The sequence below is a fragment of the Glycine max genome, chromosome 3 (genome assembly GCF_000004515.6).
Source record: "Glycine max cultivar Williams 82 chromosome 3, Glycine_max_v4.0, whole genome shotgun sequence".
NCBI classification, from domain to species: Eukaryota; Viridiplantae; Streptophyta; class Magnoliopsida; order Fabales; family Fabaceae; genus Glycine; species Glycine max.
The window spans coordinates 37,380,123-37,402,907 of NC_016090.4; the positions used below are offsets into that span (position 1 = coordinate 37,380,123).

At 30.1% G+C, this 22,785-nt stretch overlaps 2 protein-coding genes across 4 annotated transcripts; both read left to right on the forward strand.

The window, feature by feature from the left end:
• The first annotated feature begins 1,909 nt into the window (after positions 1 to 1,909).
• Positions 1,910 to 8,635, forward strand: LOC100787366 (metal tolerance protein 4). Of its 3 annotated transcripts, none has more exons than XM_026127869.2 (8): positions 1,910 to 2,055; positions 2,168 to 2,353; positions 3,928 to 4,091; positions 6,777 to 6,975; positions 7,130 to 7,308; positions 7,418 to 7,568; positions 7,655 to 7,788; positions 8,270 to 8,635. In XM_026127869.2, exons 2-8 carry the CDS (start codon positions 2,173 to 2,175, stop codon positions 8,447 to 8,449), a joined length of 1,188 nt encoding a protein of 395 aa, XP_025983654.1. In that variant the 5' UTR covers positions 1,910 to 2,055; positions 2,168 to 2,172; the 3' UTR covers positions 8,450 to 8,635. The 3 variants fall into 3 exon arrangements, with proteins under 3 accessions (XP_025983654.1, XP_006576870.1, XP_040869997.1); XM_006576807.4 differs by having other exon boundaries at positions 1,912 to 2,055; positions 3,919 to 4,091; XM_041014063.1 differs by lacking the exon at positions 1,910 to 2,055 and having other exon boundaries at positions 2,140 to 2,353; positions 3,919 to 4,091.
• A 13,446-nt stretch (positions 8,636 to 22,081) lies between these two features.
• LOC102661884 (uncharacterized mitochondrial protein AtMg00810-like) lies at positions 22,082 to 22,543 on the forward strand. Its single transcript, XM_006577622.1, has one exon. It carries the CDS (start codon positions 22,082 to 22,084, stop codon positions 22,541 to 22,543), a length of 462 nt encoding a protein of 153 aa, XP_006577685.1.
• The last annotated feature ends 242 nt before the right edge of the window (positions 22,544 to 22,785 follow it).

The following is a 22,785-nucleotide window of genomic DNA, read 5'->3' on the forward strand; positions in this document are numbered from 1 at the left end:
ATAATTTTGTGAAATTACACATTCTTTTCAATTTTTATATACTCCTTAATTTCCTTAATTTTTAGAAATATATATTGACACTCCTTATCGATTACTAGTGACAATTTGAACAAAAGAACAATATTGAATATAATTTGAAAATTAAAGGTTTAAATTGAACTTTTAATAATAAAGGAAACAAAATGAACCTATTAAATAAAAACAAGTAATTTAACCTATTTTTTTCACATCAAAGGTGGAATAGAATTTGTGGTCCTCTTTGATTGTGAAAAAATATTTTTGAGATGTATATAAAAAATAAAAAATAAAAAGATGAAAATAATTACATATAATATCAAATATTGTATCATTTAATGTTTAAAAGAAAGTACTAACAACACACTTTTTAACTATTTGTTTAAATGGGAGTGCTAGCTAGCTAGAAATACACATTCTCTGTTACACACATTTGTTTGTTGATAAAAAAATTATTAAAAACTATAAAATTAGAAAATAAAGTCATTAAATTATTAAATAAGATGTGACTCATAAGCTTTTATAATTTTCAATAAATTTTAACTAATTAAAGAAAATATTTTCAAAAAAATGTATGAGTTGTTTTCTTAATTAACATTTCGCTTGATGTAATTTATTAAAAACTACTAAATTTCTTAGATAAAGAGTATGATTCACACAAATTAATAATTGATTTTCAACAAATTAGGAATTAGTCTCTCACAGCAACAACACAGTGAATAAAAGTTGGAATCCGTACTCGGGGTGTTTGACATTACCTTAACATGATTTGGAGGAAACATGAAGGAAATGAATAAAAAAAGTTTGTGTTGCTAGATTTTTCATATTTAAATATACAAAAAACCTTTTTAGAAAACAATGTCCGTGTACAAACCTAGCTACTTCTCTTCTCTTCGGCTGACACTATAATGATAGCAGCATGTTATTCCTTCCTTCACAATTTTAACTATCAGTGATAAAGCTCCTTTAACTGTAACTGGATGATTTATTTGCTCAAACTTCAGAGCTAGCATATTCGAACATAAAGATTACATTAATTTCTTACTCCCAAAATTCATTATTGAAAGTGTCATGTGAACGGCCTACAATTTATTGGAGTCGTCACTAGTATGGTATGCACTTATGCTGATCAGCATAAGTAAGTACGTATTTTCATGAAGCTCATTGTTATGTTGAGATTTGATCAAGAACGACTCTTGATGTTTATAGCAGCTGTTATTTTTATCCTTTTCCGATCATCTTACCTATGTTCTTTACTTCTTGTCATAGATAAAGTCATCAAGCTGTTACTGTAAAGAGGTTTACTATTTATTAAAGCTGTTACTGTTATTTTTATCCTTTTCTGATCATCTTACCTATGTTGAGATTTGTTGTTGTTACTATGTTATGAAATTGAAGAAAAATTGGAGTTACAGTCTTGCAAAAACCGAAGGGGTGTGAAATGTGAACGATTGATTTATTTAATGTTTAAGATCATTGATAAATAGTCAAAATAATAATAAAAATTATTAAAAATTTAAAATAAAATTCGAATAATTTATTTATTAAAGTCCTTTTAATATATTTAAGTCCTATATTTAAATTTTTAACTCTGATAGAATCATGATACACACAAGGAATATCCCTTTTCCCAATGCCCAATTTGTCCAAACTCAAGTCACATACGTCTGAATATTGCTGCTGTACGTGCTTGCATACATATTATCATTCCCGTGAGTCCAAATAGGTAACGTCCATTGCTTACTCTGACATAGTTAAGCTGTGGCTTAACCATATCACTGCAAATGGCAAAAACCCATCAAGGGTTGAAGCCTCCAATATTCCTTGTCAAACTCAAACATATCCATAGATTCCAGTTTTACGTTTCCTAGAAGTGTAAGATGTATACGTGACAGAAGAAAACATTGTACGTATTTTACATATATGATTGGAGTTTTAGGGAATGAGAATAATATTGAAAGACATGTTTCATGCATATATAAAAGCAGTAATTAATAGTTCAGCAGTTGAGGGTCATCTTCAATTCTTTCGTTTTGTTAGGTGGGGTTGCTGTTTTTTTTTTTTTTTGGCATATTATATTGGAATTTGGTGGAATTAGCATCTTTGAATTTTATTTTTTTTACAATTGAGTTTCTGGGTTGCACTTGGACAGTGAATATGGAAGGTGGTTTGGAACATTTAAAGGCACCGTTTTTGTCAAGTAATAGTGGTGAGCTCAGTGAAGTCACTCGTCTCAAATGCGATTTTTTCTCCAAATTGCCTGATAAAGTTCGGTGTGGTCTCGATCCTGATCTCTCTTTTCACATTGACTACTCAAAGGCAACTGGCTTAACAGAAGGTATTCTTGAGTTTTAAATTTACATGCAATTTAGAAGTCACTATATGCATTGAAAAATCAATAGTTGATATTTTCATCAGCAATTGAAATCCAACTTACAGAAGAAAAATCCAACTTTAATATTAATATTGAAAATTGACTCTTCTAAAATGAAAATAATTCAATTTAGAGCTACCGGGAAATAATAGTTTGTAGAGGATATGTTTAGCCGTTGATCTTGTAAAAAAATATTTAGCCGTTGATATTGTAAAAAAATGTTTAGCCGTTGATTTTCATTAAATTATTTAGGACCTAAATTTAGATAACTTGATTGCTTATTAAGTTTTATAATTAAAATTATAAAATTATAAAATTTAAATTGAATTAAGTATTATATTTTACTTTTTTATTTTATGAATTTGTCAAATAAACATTTTTAAAATATTTATATTTTATTAAGATAAAATGGATGTAAAAACCAATAAAACTAAATATGTAATTACCAATTAATTATAAATAATGTTATTAAAATTATCATAACTCTGATTTTTTTTGCATAATCTAATTTTTATCACTTTCTCATCTTGTTAATTATTACATGTTATTTTTAATAATTTTCTCTTTCTCCCAACTTCCATCTTAAAGGGTGTATATAAATTTAAGTATTTTTTTTTACTCTGAAATGCAAAAAGAAAATATTTTTCACATTCATGAGAATATATACACTTTAAGATTATGTTGTAAGTGGAAGAAGGTGGAATAAAAAAAGACAAGAGAAAGGAAAAAAATGAAGGAAAAATGAAATTATTTTAAAGTTGTTTGGTATAAGAGAAAATAAAAAGAAAGAAAGTTACTATTTTTCCTATTTTGAATGTGTACAGATCAAAAATAAAACATGCATGTGAAATGTCATAAATATATCCTTAAATAAGAAATAAAATATAATAATTAATATTTTTGGTAAAAAAATATAGAATAATATTTGTTTTTATAAGATTTTTTTAAATATTTTTTCACTTACAGTATAATAGAAGACATATAATTATTAATGTATAGTGAGGAGAGAGCGGACATATTTTTCTCTTAGGATATGTTTGATTGAGAAAGAAAGCCGATAAAAAGAAAATAAAAAATGTAAAGTGAGATAAATAGTCTGGTAAGAAAAAAAAAATGAAAGAAAAGAAAGTTAATTTTTTTCCTCTTATTTAGTTGTATTGAAAGTAGAAAGAAAAAAAAGACACATGTGATGATATAAATATTCTTTAATAAGAAATAAGATATAATAACTATTGTTTTTGATAAAAAAAAATTATCTACTTAGAATATAACTCTTTTTTATACAAGAATATATATATATATATATATATTTTCACTTACAATATAAAAAACATAATTATTACTACATTTGAAGTGGTTTATGTTTGAACGCATTCGTGTGCATCTTACCATTCGAATAAATGGATTACAATTTTCAATTCTGTTTTGTGCTGTATATAGTTGTAGCCATAGTCACCTTTATTTTCTATGAGAATATATGAACTTTTTGGCATCATACTCAAATTTCATTTTCTTTCTTCGTGTGCAAGGGGAGAAAGAGTATTACGAAAGGCAATTTTCCACCCTAAGGTCTTTCGAGGAGGTTGATTCAACTGAATCGTCCAATGTCATTGAGGATGGCTCAGTGCACGGGGAACAAGTGCAATCTGAAAGGGCAATGAAAATATCCAATTTGGCAAACGTTCTTTTACTCGCTTTTAAGGTACCGTTTCTCTCATTTTTAATTGAGCTATAATTACTCCATCTTTAAATTTTCATTAGTCATTTGAAGCTTTAATTTTGTTTGCCAATTTGTGTACGTGAAGAGCCTGATTTGCAACTAAGGGAAGTAAATGAAAGAACGTAAACAAAAGAAGTAAAAAATAATCTTTGTTATCTCCATCTGTTAGAGTTAGACAGTGGAAGTGAGTTACATGTATGTTTTATGCTACAGCATTTCATGTATAGTCACGGCAATATATATATATATATATATATATATAATAACATATGTTCCATGGCAATAATAATAATAATATATAACTGGACGTAAGTCGTGTCACATGGAGTAATCACTATTGTGATGAAGTTAATGACATCAAAGCTAAACAAGCAACCATCACAGATCATATGATATATCCAAGAACATGAATGTGGTACCAAATTAAACTTCTCCCAACTCTCATCACATCTTGTGACTTCTATGCATTAATGAGTATCTAATAATGTTTGTTTCATTAATTATTAAAAATCTAACTAAATTTCTCCTCTTCCGACATAATTATTGGGCATAATTATATTAATAATACTTTGTTATAATCATTTTATTAATTAATATATCATGTTAGTCATTATATTATAGACTAATTGTTCTCTGTATGGATAATTTCTTTAACTTCATTTTCTTATCCACGAATATTTGATGGTAACATTATTTATATTGATGTTAACTATTATTAACGAAGACACGTTTAATTAATACATATATCTACCATCAATTTCAATATGTTTCAATTTGAGTTGGTTCTTTGCCTACACTTGTCTCTCTAATAATCTCCGACAAGTAGAAGTCTTATTTCTTTTTAGTAATTTCACCAAATCATATGTATAATTCTCCTTTAAGGATTGAGTTTCCTTTTCTATGGTTTGCTTCCATTTTTCCTTATCGTCCATCTCATTAACTTCTAAAACTTTGAGGTTTCCTCCTATTTCTAATAAGGTTAACATATTCACCTGAGAAGTAATAACTCTTGATGGTTTAACACTTAGTAACAATTCTTGATAAGTTGTGACTCCTCACATCTGTGTAACTTCTATTTATTATCACGATTACTTGAATGTGGCAGCTATACCTCCTCACAAGTCATCACATTATTGCAACTCTTATGCATTAACAAGAATGTAGCGCGGCTCCATTAATTATGGAAAATTTTCAACATTGTGCATAACCCTGAAATTGACATCGTAAACATATCAATTTGACGCCCTCTTGACAGCATTTCATCCAAAAACTCCATGGGCATGGCTTCAGTCTGCCTTCTATAATGGTTGTTAATATGACTTCAACAAGTGCTTTGTATAAGTACTTAGTATATAGTGTGTTGAGTATATAGTGTACATTATTGTTGTCATGATAGATTATTGGTTCGCAAAAGCAAACTATTTGGAAACAAGTATTGGATTGGAAGGAGACTTTATATTTTATATTTTTATGGAAAACAATTGAAAACGAGTGAGAATTTAAAGTAATGAAATTAGAAACAAAGTTATAAAGAGATTAATTCAATTTCGATTATTTTCTCAAATAGGCAACAGTGGTTGGAGTTAAACATCACTAAATGTTCACATGATATATCAACTTCTACCTATTTCAAGTAAAAACATTCATGGTTTAATTGATCGATCTCTACTAATTAAGTTAGCTTAAACCTACTCCCTTGGTGCACGAACCCTTAAAAACCACATAATTTGAGTTCTTTAAATCAAACCACACGAAAATAAGATAAAAAAATACTTAAAAAAATCATGTACCTTGAGTTCTATTCCTAGATAATAAAGAATATGGCAATAAATTAATAAGCACAACCACTCACAATCCATTTTCCAATTTTATGAAAGTTCAACAAGTCAATGTATGATTAACCACTGCATACAAAACTATATGTAAAGATCCAAAGGCATGGATAAAAGATTAAGAGAAAAGAAGTCAACTACACCATAATCCAAAATGGATCCATCAAATCCTAATTAAAAGTTACTGTATTTTAGCTACATAAATTATATACAACATTCAATAAAATATCGTAAAAATATATTAAACTATATACAACATTCAATAAAACATCGTAAAAATATATTAATAATACTTATTCATATTTGATAAAAAAATTAAATGTTACCAAAAAAATTTAATAACATTTTTAATAAGTATTGGATAAAAATATATTGTTAATTAAAGATCACATATGTAATAGTGAGTGTTTAGAAATAGATGCCAAAAGAGAAAAAACAATAAATAAATGACATAGAACTCCTTAACCATCTTCAAGAAATTGAAGATGATTCCAAAAAAATTGTTCAAAACCTTGTTTCTTCAAGCCATAACTCTTGGGTGCCAAATTTCTACATCCTTATTTGTTGCAACCCTAATCTTGGTTTAAGAGTATTTTTTTTATTTTCTTTTATTTGTAAATATTAATTGTTAGCTTTTGTTAGCAAAAGAATTCGAACGCCCGATATTTCTCTCTTTTCTTTCTTCCTTTATCACCAAGCCAACCTTATCTCCTCAAGAGTGTGTTTTTAACATTCATCTATATGTTTGCTTTTAAGCTCATAAACTAGTCAGCATTTAGTGTTCTCCTTTTTCTTTGTAGTTTGCTCTACTTTGACCAAGAATCACATCATACAGGTATTTGCAACAGTTAAGAGTGGTTCCATAGCTATTGCTGCATCAACACTGGATTCTCTGCTAGATCTGATGGCTGGCGGGGTACTTTGGTTTACACACCTCTCCATGAAGCGCACAAATATTTATAAGTATCCCATTGGAAAATTGAGAATGCAACCGGTTGGCATTACCATCTTTGCCGCTATCATGGCTACGTTGGGTATGTTAATTACGTATTTGTGGTTCAGATTAGGTTATTTATCGATCCATTGTAACTTATCTCTATCTAGCGTTTCTTAAACTAGTCTAAATTATATGCTATATGCTATAGTTACTAAAATGACTTTTTTTTTGGACAACTTTTATGTATTAAGGTTTTCAAGTGCTGGTTGAGGCCGTTGAACAATTGATTAAAGGAAAACCATCCCTTAAGATGACTTCAGATCAATTGTTTTGGTTGTGTATAATCATGCTGACTGCCACTGGCGTAAAGCTTTTACTCTGGTTGTATTGTAGAAGTTCAGGAAATAAAATAGTTCGTGCCTATGCCGAGGTATAACATTTTCTGTTTTCATAACTTATTGATGTATTAATTGCATTGATCATCACTGAAAAATGTTAGATTTTGGTGTCTCATTTCTTGTTTTTATAATGATTGCCAGGATCACTATTTTGATGTGATAACCAACATAGTTGGTTTGGTTGCTGCTGTCCTAGGTGATAAATTTAGTTGGTGGATTGACCCTATTGGCGCTATTTTGCTTGCACTCTACACAATTTCAAATTGGTCTAAAACAGTGCTTGAAAATGCTGGTTCTCTCTTTCTCTCTTCTTATTTTGCGTCTTATGCTTTGTTCAATTACGTACTCTATTTAAATGATGGTTACCTCTTGGTTTAGTTTCCTTGGTTGGACAATCAGCTCCACCTGAAGTCTTGCAGAAATTGACATACCTTGTTTTAAGATACCATCCTCAAATCAAACGTATTGACACAGTCCGTGCCTACACTTTTGGAGTTTTATACTTTGTTGAGGTAAGTGGATTTTGTGTCGGCTATTCCAGAAATTATCACTTAGCTTGAGAATATGCCATGTCTGTACATTTTTATATGATACATAATCACTTTTTTTAATTTACAAATAAAGTTATAAATTTTATGTAAAGGAGGAATGTTAATTACTCTCATTTTATATTTCACCAAAATTAATAATCATTAATAAATTTCAACCAATCATAAATAGAGTGTCACAGAGAATGTCTAATATTTCTATTATGTAAAGATAGTTCGGAATATATAATTTTGGTCGCAAATTATATAATAATTTATCCTATTTTAGGAACTTAAAACATGTTTTTCTCAATAAAGAAGGAACTTCTTATGTGATGTAGGACCATGTGCTTTAACCAATCTCCATGTGATATGTATTAACATAAAACACATTTGATGTTAACAAATTTAAAGGGAATTTGATATAAACTAATTTGAAATTCGTATCCATGTTGGACATAAACAGGTGGACATAGAACTACCGGAGGATCTTCCACTGAAAGAAGCACATGCAATTGGAGAATCATTGCAGATAAGGATCGAAGAACTCCCTGAAGTTGAGAGAGCCTTTGTTCATCTTGACACTGAATGTGAGCATAAGCCTGAGCACTCTGTTCTTAGCACTCTTCCCAGCAGCCAGATATAACATTAAGCTTCCAGTGTGATATTATAAATATGGGCTTTGTTATTAGCTAATAAATCAACGTAGCTCGATCTCTTCTGTGTGAACTTCAAAGTATCTTTGTCTTACTTGTTCTAGTAGCTCGATAATCCTCGAGATTCAATTACTTTTTCAGTGATCCTCTATATGTTAAAAAAGTGCAATGTTGGAAGATTTGTTTACTCCATGGATGGTTTCATTATGCAAATGTATTTCCTTGTATGATCAAACCAATAACAAATAGGTAAATTGTATTCCAAAAAGGTCAAATGCTAATATTATTTGGCGCTTTAGGCACATTTGAATATATTGTAAAGATTGGATTCACTCCAAAATTTAGCTTAAGAGTAGAGGATGCACTATATCTCATAATTTGTTTTTAACTATGATATTCTAAAAGACATTTTCTTATCACAAAGATGATTTATAATTAGATGATAATATGAAATTATTTTATAGTTTTTTATTTACTAATTCTAAAATGTCTCTTTAATTATTAAAAGTATGAAGTTTGTAATACTAGATTGATGGTACAATAAATATTGGATAAACCTTTATTTATTTATTTTTGGAAATCAAAATATCAAATATTTTTATAATAATTTATGTACAATGCTTAATTAAATTATCTAGAATCTTTGGTAATATTGAATAAAATCTGGTATTATTTATATTAGAAATTAATTGAGCGTAACTTTTGCCTCCAAAACAACCTAATTATCCAAAATTTAGGACAGACTAGCTATAATTTCTAATATGATATTAAGCTTTATGAGGCTCAAACTTTATTATATTAAAAGAACACCCCCCCGCCCCCCCTCCTCCGCCCCCCAAAATAGAGAATGGTAAAAAAGGATAGAAGGTCCAAAATAAAATTTTAAAAAAGTTAGGTCAAATAAGAAAAAAAATAAATAATATGACAATTAATGACTTACAATTTTTTTTTGACTGTGATGATTTACAAATTTAAGAACTAAAATGAAAATTTACTCATAATATTTAATTCTAAGCAATTAGATTCAAAATTGTAAAGTGTAATAAAATAATTAATTATTATTTTGTGATTGATTTTATTTTATTATTTGAATGCATTTTTCATATATGTTAAATTATTTTATATTAGTATTTTAAAACTTCAGGAAATTAAGTAATTGGTTTATTATTATTATTATTATGTTGAATAAAAAATTACAATATTTTTTTGAAAGGAAAAAATTATAATATGTATATATATATTTGTGTTATATTAATTTATACATTACTGCGTACTATATTTAGTGTATATATATTATATAAATCTTATATATATTTTTTCATAATATTATTATATAGCATATATAATCTAGTTATATAATATTTAACATTTATTTTTGACTGATTATAATATTTAACATAATTTGATTCAATTAATTTAATCTTATTTGACTCTTACAAAACTGTAAGTAAATGTAAAATAATAATTTTAGACATTGATGGAAAAAATCAACTATATACTGATATTCTCTAACACATACATAATTCATTAATTAAATGCGTATAATGGAAAAGTTTTTACACTATTAATTAATATAAATAATCATTGCAGTGATTTTTAATATAATTATAAAAGTCAGCCAGCATACTATATATTTACACTATTGATGTCTTTCGTATTTTCCCTTTTAATTTTCATAATTAATCTGTCAGTCAGCACACAAATTTAATCCTGTTTTAGTTAAAAGTCAAAACCAAAAAATATATTAACCCATGCCAAATCTTCACTGTAAAACCACATCCGTCGCTCAGTCCAAACCCTCACTGATAAGCTTCTCTTTCTACTCGAGCATCATTTTCATCTGAACCCTTCAATTCCTCCCATTTTATCACTGCTCCCTTTGCCGAGAGCACAGGCAGCAACAGTGTTAGGGTTAATGTTCAAGTGTCGCAGCAGCCCCAACAACAAACAAATCCTCTAGTAAACTTCAACAAACATCTAAGAAACAAAAGTCACAGCTAGGGTTAACACCACCACTGCCATCTAGACAAAATAAAACTGCTGTAATAGTAGTTTCTTTACTGCCACCACCACCACCAAAATCGAACAGAACCACTGCAATGGTAGTTCCACCACCACAACTTAAGAAAACCATTACGGATTAATACTAATGCGGCTGGAAGTGGAACACGCCAACAGCTAACTGTTGCGTTAATTACCCTCGGCCGTATGACAGAGGAGGAATGAGACCACAAAATCCTTTTGGTCTCACTTCCTCGTCGACCGAGGAAGTACTGGAGTAGTATCCTACCTCAATGATTTCCGTTTATCTACACCATTGGTGCATCGAATCAAGCGCCATCCCCTGTTGGTGCCACTTATACGAGGCAAATGGATCACCAGCAACAGAGAACTGTGGATTTTTTGTCTAAGATGGAGGGTGCATCGAATCACGCACGCCACCCTGTTGGTGCCACTTTCTCACCATCATATAAGTTTGGTAACTATGGAGCAGGCCAACACGAGCGTTAACAGTGGATTTTCTGTCTCAGATGGAGGCAAGAAGATCGACATCGGTTCAAATTCGGAGGGTTTTCCCTCTGAATAATGCTATGCTGGCAGAATGGGCTTCCACCCTTACACTTGCAGATGGAAGAATACAACCCGTGGATTTGAAAATGAAGCTTAGGCTGGTTTAGGGTTTTTTCTTTTGTTCAATCTTCAGTTATTGTGTTAATTAATGTTTCTTTTGGTGAGACCGTGAGAGGAGTTGTTTTCAATAGATCGACCAGAACCAAAAGAACTTATGAAGTCAAAGAAAATAATTTATTTGATCAATATGCACAACGAAATTGAAACAATTATGTTTGCTCTACTCGTGTTTTTGCGCGACGTTGGTCGAAAAGACGTACCAAATCTTTTTATTTTAATATAGCTAAAGAAAAATTTTTATTCATAGGAGTAGAAACCATATACAAAATATAAATAGCATTAGCCCAGTTATTTCCCTGCACTGGTACTATATATTTCCCGGTACTGGTCGAAAAGACGTAATCTTGAAATGCAAATGTAATGTTATTGAGTATGCATCCTCTAGAACAGACCTATATATAGTTGTAGATGACGCTATTACTACAGGGTGTAAATATATTATAAATCTATTGTTAAAAAATTCTGTATGTACAATTATTAGATGGTCATGATATATAATCTCGCTCATTTCACTAAATTAAATTAAATTGTTTTATTTTGTTTTCTCTATATGTACGCACACAAATTTAATAGAGCTAAAATATATCTAGAGCTGAAGGTGTGCAAATACATCCCCCAACTTTCATAACATTATAAGTAAATATTTTTTAGTTTTTTTTATTTATTTTGTTTTTCTATTTTTTTTGTATATATTTGAACCCACTACTGATCTCAATTTTTTTCACTGATCCCTTATTATTATTATTATTATTATTATTATTATTATTATTATTATTATTATTATTATTTACTTGATTTGAAAGTCAATTTTTTTCGTTCTCTCTAATAGTAATAGCTTCTAGTTAGCTTCCTTATCCCATTGACACATATACCTAGATATGTCACTGAATATAGGAGATATTCTAATTAACTCAAGTACGTAGGAGAAATCAGCTTGCCTACTTTTTTATTAATACAAAAATTAATCGTTACAGAAAACTAAGGAAGCTTTATGTACCTTAACTAACAGCCATGATCGAGATTTGAATTTGATTAGTTCTAACAGGTATATTTCTAAGGACGAATTTTGAAGACAACTCATGAGCAAAGAAAGACAAAGGGTGTGTTAGGAAATCCATATAGAAACTTAATTATTGTAAACAAAAGTTTTCACCTTCAAATTAAAGCAGCAAACATAGAAGGAATGAAGCTAATGGGATGATGTTCTATTGAAATCAACAAATGAATTCCAAACACACTCTAAATGATAGAGCTCTACGAGACTTGTTAAGTATACTTTATTCCTTTACCCTATTTTCCTTTTCCAAGCTCTAATGTTGAAGGTAGTGTTGTTTAACATTCTAGGGAAAGACTATATAGAAGTCAAGCCTAAGGATTTAACATGTAGACTGCATCATGAGATGCAGCTGCAACATCTTTACCGTAATGATAGTAGTTGCAACTTGCAACCGTACCAGACTGCAATTACAGTTCACCGGGTATGAGTCTTGTAAAATGGTATGCTTACCGTGCTACCATTATTCGATTACAGATTGGAGACTCAGGGCATTGCCAATTTCCAAGCAAAGCTACATTCGTCCTCAACAACTATGCCATGACTGCAATTGCAAAATGACCACGACCAAAATTTACAACTTAATTAATGGTCAAGCCACGCATATAATGAAACCTGTCCAAAAATGCTTGATAATGTGGAGGATCAAACCTTAATTACCTGATCCTATAGCATTTTGGTTCTCGCCTATTTTAACATATGTGGAAGAGAGTGTTAGGAAGTCTTATGTAAACCTGTTTTAATTCTCAAGGTGTAACTCAAATATCTATTGAATAATTCTAATTAGTACCAATTAATTTTAAGCTAGAATCTAAATTGAAATTACCTTTGAGAGAGAAATTAGAAGTTTCTGCTATAAATAGTAAGCAAATTTAGAAGACTATACACCTAGAGCATATAAATTGCAAATTTAGATACTAGATTTTCAATCTAAATCCTTCATGCCCTCGGAATTAAGATTTCGCAATATGGAAACCTGTTTTGCTCAAATCAGCAAAATCCTACAATATTGGACAAATTTTAGATTGGATAATCACAATTTAATAAATAAAAAAAATCATTATTTAGAATCCATTCAAAAACATTAAAATTAATCATTCACTCTGTGTATTTAATGATAGAAAATCAAATCCTCTTTACTGAATAAATTGTATGGATTTATATTTAACTTATCCATTTGAAATAATTTCTTAATAAATAATTGCGGGGGAATTTTTTAAGTTGGAGAGGGATTTTAAATTTGTGATTCTCTTTGGTTAATGTTTTGGGTTTGTTCAGTTGGTTGATTTGGGACAGGTTATTTGGGAAAGTAATAGATTGAATTTGGGCTAGTAAGCGAGGATTTTTCACGATTTTGAATTTTTAGAAATTGTTTAATAGCTTTTAAACATTCCATCAAAGTATTTTTGTTAATAGTTTCAAATTGTCAGAAAATGAATTGTAACAAAATGTCAAAATAATAAAAATCAATATGGAAACCCCTTTTTCCTACAAAGTATTTTCTATTAGTTTCAAATTGTCAGAAATTTGTCATCCTTTAAGTTTTCACCTTCATGGATTCTCCTAGTGGGATTCAATCCCCTTGTTTTGCTTGGAGCCTTTTCATAAAAATAGGCTTAATTGGTTTACCTTTTTATAGGTTCTACTAATTCTTTCATGGGTATTGATTTATATATGTCCTCCCACGTTTTGTGGTTTTCTTCTTTGATCTTATCAATAATAGTAGGATGTGCGGCATATGATTGATCGAAGGTGATAAATGACTTATATGCTTAAGTATTTTGGCATTTATGTTACATTTTCATGACTTAAAACTTTTGTTTTAATCACTTTTAGGCTAATTTAACTATTAATTAATTAGAAGTACATTTAATGTTTCTAATCCTTTAGAAATTTTATTAGTTTGTGATGTTTTATTGTAGGAAAGAAGAATTAAAGAATTTGGAACAAGAGTCATTGGAAGATGAAGCCTAATTTCCTTTGGAAGCAAATTTTGAATGCCAAAGGCCAACATATATTACTTCTTTAATTTGTTTGCTACCATTTTTATGCCAAGTTTGGAGATTTAAGGCTGACCTTGAGAATGTTAGAAATTAAAGTGTCTTTGTTGCTACATACCAACTTGAGGCTGAGCGTGAAAATCTTTAGAAAAGTTCTTTGCTTGCTACCATTTTCATGCTAAGCGTGGGAAACTACAATATGCTTAGCATGAAAACGCCGAAGTGCAACCCCTAATGCTTATTTTGTCAAGCTAACCATGAGGGAGGTTCAAGCTAAGCGTGAGAGTGTTAATGTGGCTTTAATGAGGCTCAACAAAGGGAACAAAGACCTATTTAAAGGGATTTTCGATCATTCACTATTAGACTCTTTCATGGGCATTGTGTGATAGCTGAAGAGGTCTGCTTGGGGAGTTCCATTGCTTCTTCAATAAGTTTCTTTATTTTTGCACCATTTTCTCCTATTTTTTCTTCTATGAGTAACTAATTTTATTTTTTGGGATTTGATGTAACTAGTCAACTCTCATGTAAATGCTCTAAGTTATTTATTTAAGTTTATAGTTAGATATTAATGTCTTTCTTTTGTAATTAATGTTTTCTTTGGATTGTTCACCCATGGTCTGTTGTTTTTATGTGAATGTTATTAGAAAATGATATTCATGTCTTGAACTGAAAAAAGATATTTAATATACCTTATATTCTAGGAATTGAGTAAGTTCTATTAGTAATCTAAGAACATATTTTTTAAAGCAAGTTATTTGACTAAACTAGCTAATCAAAAGATTGATAATCTAATAAAAAAAACTTAGGTTTTATATTCTCAAAATTGCCTTTTGCATTTCAAGCAAGTGTTCATAAAAATTACCCATAATTAGAATTCCTAATTTACTTGCTTTAACACTTGTTTTAATTTGCAATCATTTTAACTATAATTTGATTTCCACAGCAATTATTTACTTGTCATTGGCTTAGTTTGTAACCTTTGCTATTTTTCCAAGTATTTTTTGGAAAATATTAATTGAATTTTCTATTTATTCTATATGTACGACTTGATTTACTTGTCAAGGAGATAACATGGGTTTAAGGTGCCAATATATAAATTGAGAATTCATCCTTGATTGTGATGCCATTTGTATGTCTTACATTTTTTTTTTTGAGAAAGACTTAATTAAAAAATAAATGCAACTTTAGGGACATGTATATTAATTTAACCAAAATATATTAAACTAAAAAAATAAATAAGAAATATGTTCTTATAAACAAAATTTAAATATGTTGTGGTCCATTTTTTACATTATTAATGACAGTTGATTGTTACTAATTGTTATTGTGAGAAAGCATTTTAAAAAAATGTATCTTTTTTCTAGGTCAAAGATCACAAATATTTAAATCCTTTTAATTAAAAATTAATATCATTCGTGACTATCATTGATATTAAGAAAGTTATACAAAATTAATGAAACAAATATTTTCTCGCTAAATAAATTAATCTCCCATATTTAAATAAAGTCGAGTCTTTCACAAGTATTATATGTCAATCCTATGCATGAGATTAAAAAAATGTAATTAATTATTATTGACATTATATATCAAATATGAAATGAAGAAAATTAATAAATAACTCCATAAATAAAAAAAAACCACGAAAAGATTTAAAATTATGCTTGATAATTAGGAATAGGTTTTGACTCTCTCTATCTTCGTTTATATTTGCTAAAGGCTGAATGAATTTAAGTTAAAAAGAAAGATTTAAAATTTTAATACTCATTCCTATCCTCATCTAATTTTATTGAATTCGGAGAAAACCATGAGTAACTATGCACAACATTTTTTTACAAATTTAATATACTTATGAATTTTTAAATATTATATATTAAGTTATCAATAATATTTCAATTAAAAAATAAAAAAAACAAAGAAATTAAAATAAATAAATAAATTATATTTGTAATTAAATGTATAATTTTAAGTTTTTTATTTAATAATTATTATAAGTTTAAATTAATTTACTGTTAAATTAGTTAATTTATATTTTTTTAAATATAAAATTTAAAGTATAACAATAAATCTTTAATTATATATATAATTATAATTTAAAATAACACATTACACATATACGATTAACTAAATATAATTTGGTAGCTAGTATATGACCCCATTTTTTTGTTTAAAATTGATAATGATTATGTGATAGATTAAAAATTAATGATGATTGTGTGATTGATTTTATTTTTTTATTTGTTGCATTATTTGTATGCATTTTAATATATGTTAGTTTATTTTATATAATATAATTCAAAATTTTCAAAAATATATAATTATATTACTATCCTGAATTATTTTTGTGGATGTCTTTTATTTATCTTAATTATTTATTAAATTTTTCATTTAATACTACTTACTAATATTTGATGATATATTCATTAATTGCATTTTTTAAGTGCTTTTCCACAACAAGTAACAAGCAACATCTTTAAACAAAAAAAGTCAACTGTCATTAATATCGAAGGCAAATTTATTATTAAATATATTTATAATTTTTTATATAGACATTAATTACTGTAAAAAACTGGCCACCGTATATTTAAATCTCCTTTAGAAGAATACAGTTCTTTTATATATATGTTGTCCGTTTTCTTTTGAGTGTTGACACTTAACTTGACCATAATTAATATTTATTTTTCCACTTTTATGAAATTCTCAAATTCTTAAAATTTCTGTCTATGATAACATTTATTAATTTTTTTTTAATTTTTTAAGTTTTGAATTATCAAATTTTAGTTTTGATTATTTTAAAATTTTTCTTTTTGTGTTAGCATTTTTTCATCTCTATTCCTAATTACTTATATATTTTAAAACTAATTTGTTCTTTTTTTATTTCTCTTGATTCCAAAATTTGACCAACTTAAATTTTATATACTTATTTAAAATTACAGATACAATTAACTAAATATATTTCCTACAGAAAATAAAAATTAAAGTCATTCTTTTTACTACATTAATTATACTATTTTAAGCTAGTCAAAATATCAATAGGTTTAACTCTATTGGTTAAATAATATGTGTGAATTATCAACCTATGTGCAAGCAATTAATATTCTAAACTCTGCAAGTCAATATTCTCACTCATGCAAGTTCTAAACTTAATATTCTTAGTTTCTTCAACTAGTTTAGAACTTATATGGATGAAAATACTTGTCTGCAAAGATTAATAATTTTTTAATTAAATTTCTAAAATATTTGACATTTTTAAATAGGTTCATAATTTTTTTTTGTTTCAACATTAGGTCACTAAACTTGTATTTGTTTTTAATTAGGTCTGACAAGACTTCATTGAAAAATAAATACAAGTTCATGGATCGAATTAAAACCAAAAACAGTTTAAGAAACTTTTTTTTTCTTATAGAGCTTATGCCTTTTAAAAGTTCAAGAACCAAATAATTGAAAATTTGGTAAAAGTTCAGGAACCCTGCATAGTAATTAAATCATTTTAAAATTCATTATTAATTTATACAATAAATTTCTTGATAGCTATTTTAAGGGATGAATTACGAGTGCATGGAATTCAATTTTCGTCCTTTGCTATGCATGATTGACTCCTAAACCTAACTTGGTTTTCAACTTTCACATATCAATCTTTTTTTTTTTCTTCTAATAAGCAAAAGAACGAATATTAATTAGATAGGGGTCAAACCCACATACAAAAAGATAGTTACAAAAAATATAAAAGATGGTCATTACTTTGCTTTCATACACAATATCGAGTAAAATTTGGTGGCCACTTCAAACAAACTTTCATTTCTTTTTGTCGTCTAGCTAGCACTGTAATTTTGATCGTAACAATTAAGATATAATTTTAAAGATAATTATTATAAAAATTAATAAATTATTTGTTGTTAAATCACAATATAAAAATCTTTTATTCTTTCAGTATATATATTATTTACTCATTTAATTTTTGTTAGACAGAAAAAAATGCTAATAGAGGTCAATCTAATGTAAAATTTTGTGTGCATATGACTATTGTTTGTATTATTGTCAACAAAAAATCAGTAGAAGGAATTGTAAGACAACCTTGGGTCTATGTTGCAGGATCCTATTAATTAATTAAGATAACCACTATTGAATAAGCACATTTTTTTTATCAATGAAAAAAGTGGTTTCACCAAATTAAATTCTTTTATTTTTTGTTTGAGTTTACTATGTATGGAGGATAGTGTGGTCTTTAAAAAAAGTTGTAAAGATAAGGACACCTATTCAACGACAACAACAAAAAAGAAACTGACACGTGTAAGCATAAGCATTACTCTCAATTTCATTACATATCCAAAATCCTCACTATAAAACCATCTCTTACATAACCCTCCCTCCCTATATAAGCATCATTCTACGCTCTCATTTTCCAAACACAGGGACAACCTTTTCTCTGTTAAACTCAATAGAATAAATAAGCTAGTTATTGATTGATATAGATATTGCTCGTGTAATAAATACTCTTATGTATGTTGAACCACATACTAATTGTGTTGATTGAGTATTAGCCACGTACTACTTCAGTAGCAGAAAAAACTAGCTGATATAATAAAAAAATTGAAATAATTTTCGTTGTAACCGTTTTTCCCTTTCTCTCTCTCTCGTTCTTGGAAAAATGTATGTGCGTGATTTTATTTGATGAATTCATACTCCAACAAATGGTATTTAGAGCATGTTGTTGAAGTGTGATCATCGATTGAAAGTGAGGTGTGTGAAACCTAAACACGAGAGACGGTAAGCGAGTGAAAACACGAGAGGCGGTGAGGAACCTTATCAATGGCAACGACGAACGGAAACTTTCCGGCGAACTTTTCGGTTCTTGATGGGAGAAGTTACGATCAGTGGAGTATGAAGATGAAGGCGATCCTCGGTTATCAAGATGTGTGGGATCTGGTGGTGAACGGACTTGATCCGTTGCCAGCGAATCCAACCGCTGCGCAACAAGCGATATATAGAGATGCGAAGAAGAAGGATTGCAAAGGCTTGTGCATTCTGCATCAGTGTGTGAATCAAGCAATTTTTGAGAAAATTGCAAGATCGGAAACGAGCAAAGTGGCATGGGATGTTCTCGCGAGCTCCTACGCTAGTGATCAGAAATTGAAGAAAGTACGATTTCAAACTCTAAGGCGACAATATGAATTGCTAGGCATGGAAGAGAGTGAGACAATTGCTACCTATTTCACTCGTGTTCAAACCATGACAAATCAAATGCAATCGTGTGGTGAAACTTTGTCTGATGAGAAGATTGTTGAGAAGATATTACGATCGGTGCATTCGCAATTTGATCATGTTATGGTAGCGATTGAAGAATCGAAGGATTTATCAACGCTAAAATTGGAGGAGCTTCAAGGATCACTTGAAGCACATGAACAACGAATGAATGAGAGGAAGTCTGTGAAGCCTAGCATTGAACAAGCACTCATGGCAGAAAGTGGAAACAGAAGTCTGACAGTCAAGGAGGACGTGGCAGAAGTAGAAACAATTACAGAGGAGGAAAAGGCAGAGGTAACAATTGTAACTCAAACTCTGGTAGAGGAAACTCTAGTAATAATTACAATAGTGAACAAAAGAACAATAGCAATGAGAATTATAGAAGAAGAGGTGGTAGAGGAAGAGGTGGAAGAGGAGGAAGAAAAACTGATAAGAGTCACATTCAATGCTATAATTGTGAGAAATACAGTCATTTTGCTGATGAATGCTATAGTAATCCAAGCCACACTGATGCAAGATTGGCTCAAGAAGAAGATGAGAAGAAGGAAATTCTGTTAATGGCAGTAGAGGAGGAAATTGGTGATGATGGAGTGGAAGAAGTGATAAAGGAGAAAGTAGATATAGAAGAAGTGTTATATATGGTGACTGTGAAGGATGAGAGTGATCATGGTGATAATTGGTTCCTTGACACTGGGTGTTCAACACATATGTCAGGAAAGAAGGAATGGTTTGTTGAGATAGATTTCACTGTCAAAAGCAGGGTGAGGTTTGCTGATGACAGGACTATGAAGGTTGAAGGTGTAGGAAATGTGATGATCAGGAAGAGAGATGGATCTAAATGCTTTATTTCTTGAGTGTTTTATCTTCCAGGAATGAAGAGCAATCTTCTGAGCATTGGACAGCTACTGGAGAAATGGTACAAGATGGTGTTGGAGGATTGTGCCATGAAGGTGTATGACAATGAGAGGAGATTGTTGATTAAAGCAAATTTGTCAAAGAATAGAACATTTAAAGCTGAGCTAGATGTTCTAGTGCAACAGTGTTTAGCATCAACAATTGACAAGGAAGAATGGCTATGGCATTTTCGTTATGGTCACTTAAACTTCACTGATCTGAATAGGTTACAGAGTAAGGGAATAGTGAAAGGAATTCCTCATATCAAGGTGCCAAATGGTGTATGTGGAGAATGTATAAAAAGCAAGATGTCCATAAACTCATTCAATCAAAATGTATCCACAAGATCCAAGAGGAAGCTGCAAGTTGTTTTTTCTGATGTATGTGGACCAATTCAACATATGACTCCTGGAGGTAACAAATACTTTGTTACATTTATAGATGAGTTTAGTAGAAAACTTTGGATTTACTTGATTAAGAGGAAGAGTGATGTGATTGAAGTATTCAAGAAATTCAAAGTTTCAGTGGAGAAACAGTGTGGAAAGAATTTAGAGATATTAAGAACGGATGGTGGGGGTGAATATGTATCTGGAAAATATAACACCTGAGGAAGCTTGGACAGGAGTGAAACCAAGTGTGTCTCACCTCAGAGTGTTTGGATCTATTTGTTATAGACATGTACCTGACCAACTGAGAACTAAACTTGATGATAAAGGAGAAATGATGATATTGATTGGATATCACTCAACTGGAGGTTATAAATAGTTGAATTAAGAACGGATGGTGGGGGTGAATATGTATCTGGAAAATATAACACCTGAGGAAGCTTGGACAGGAGTGAAACCAAGTGTGTCTCACCTCAGAGTGTTTGGATCTATTTGTTATAGACATGTACCTGACCAACTGAGAACTAAACTTGATGATAAAGGAGAAATGATGATATTGATTGGATATCACTCAACTGGAGGTTATAAATAGTTGAATCCAGTGAACAACAAGATAGTGATAAGCAGGGATGTAGTGGTGGATGAAAGCAAGGATTGGGAGTGGAATGTCACACCAGAGATAGAAAAATAGAATCAAGTTGAATTGCAACTTGAAGACAGTGACACTGTGACTGTGCAAGAAAATGAGACTGGAGAAGGCAGTGCTGAGGGGCCAAGAAGATCTTTGAGACAGAGACAAGTCCCTCAAAGATTAAATGATTTTGAATTGTTGAATGATGGTGGAATTAATGATGAAGGTGAGATAGTGCATTTTGCACTACTAGCTGAATCTGAGCCACTCACAGTGGAAGAAGCAATGCAGAATAAGAAATGGATTAAAGCTATGAATGAAGAGCTTAATTCCATAGAAAAGAATAATACTTGGGAGTTAGTGGAACTACCAAAGAATAAGAAAGCCATTGGAGTGAAGTGGGTGCATAAGGTGAAAGTAAATCCCAAAGGAGAAGTGGTGAGGTATAAGGCAAGATTAGTAGCAAGGGGATTTCTCCAAAGGCAAGGCATTGACTATGAAGAAGTATTTGCACTTGTGGCCAGATTAGAGACAGTGAGAGTGGTGGTGGCACATGCAAGTTTGAGAGGGTGGAAACTACATCAACTTGATGTAAAATCAGCAATTTACAAGAAGAAGTGTACATTGATCAACCACCTGGGTTTGTAGTGAAAGGCAGTCAGAGCAAGGTGTTCAAATTGAGGAAGACTCTATATGGGTTGAAACAAGAACCACGTGCTTGGAACATGAAAATAGATAAGAGCTTGACCAATTTGGGTTTTGTGAAATGTAGGTCTGAGCATGGAGTGTATGTGAAGTCAGGGGGTGAAGACATTATGATGCTATGCCTTTATGTTGATGATCTATTATTGACAGGAAATAATGAAGCAAAAGTGAATGAATTTAAGAAAAATCTGATGGATGAGTTTGAAATGACTGACCTGGGTGAGTTGTCATATTTCCTTGGAATTGAATTCAAGAAGTGTAGTGAAGGAATTGTTCTCACACAGCAAAAATATGCTAATGATATTCTGCATAGATTCAATATGCAACACTGTAACAGTGCTGAAACACCTGCAGAAGCTGGATTGTGGCTCGATAGAGATAGTGAAGAGGACTTAGTAGATGCTACTGAGTTTAGAAGGATTGTTGGGGCATTGAGATATCTCTGCAACACCAGACCTGGTTTTCAGTGTTGGTCTGATTAGCAGAGTTATGGACAGGCCTAGAGTATCACATCTCAATGCAGCAAAACGAATATTAAGATATGTGTAAGGAACAATTGGTTATGGAATTTTGATGCCCATTAACCATAGTGAACATACAAGAAATCTATATGGCTATACAAATGTTGATTGGTGTGGAGACAAAAGTGATAGGAAGAGCACTGTTGGGTTTGTTTTTCTAATTGATTCAGCACCAATTTCTTGGAGCTCGAAGAAATATGTGG

What these genes read in the sequence shown, in the direction of transcription:
- LOC100787366 (XM_006576807.4), top strand. Translation starts at nt 2,173, where the DNA reads ATGGAAGGTGGTTTGGAACATTTAAAGGCACCGTTTTTGTCAAGTAAT. An exon ending in GGCAACTGGCTTAACAGAAG is followed by an intron (nt 2,354 to 3,918) that starts GTATTCTTGAGT and finishes TTCGTGTGCAAG; the next exon opens with GGGAGAAAGAGTATTACGAA. An exon ending in TAGTTCGTGCCTATGCCGAG is followed by an intron (nt 7,309 to 7,417) that starts GTATAACATTTT and finishes AATGATTGCCAG; the next exon opens with GATCACTATTTTGATGTGAT.
- LOC102661884 (XM_006577622.1), top strand. Translation starts at nt 22,082, where the DNA reads ATGAAAATAGATAAGAGCTTGACCAATTTGGGTTTTGTGAAATGTAGG.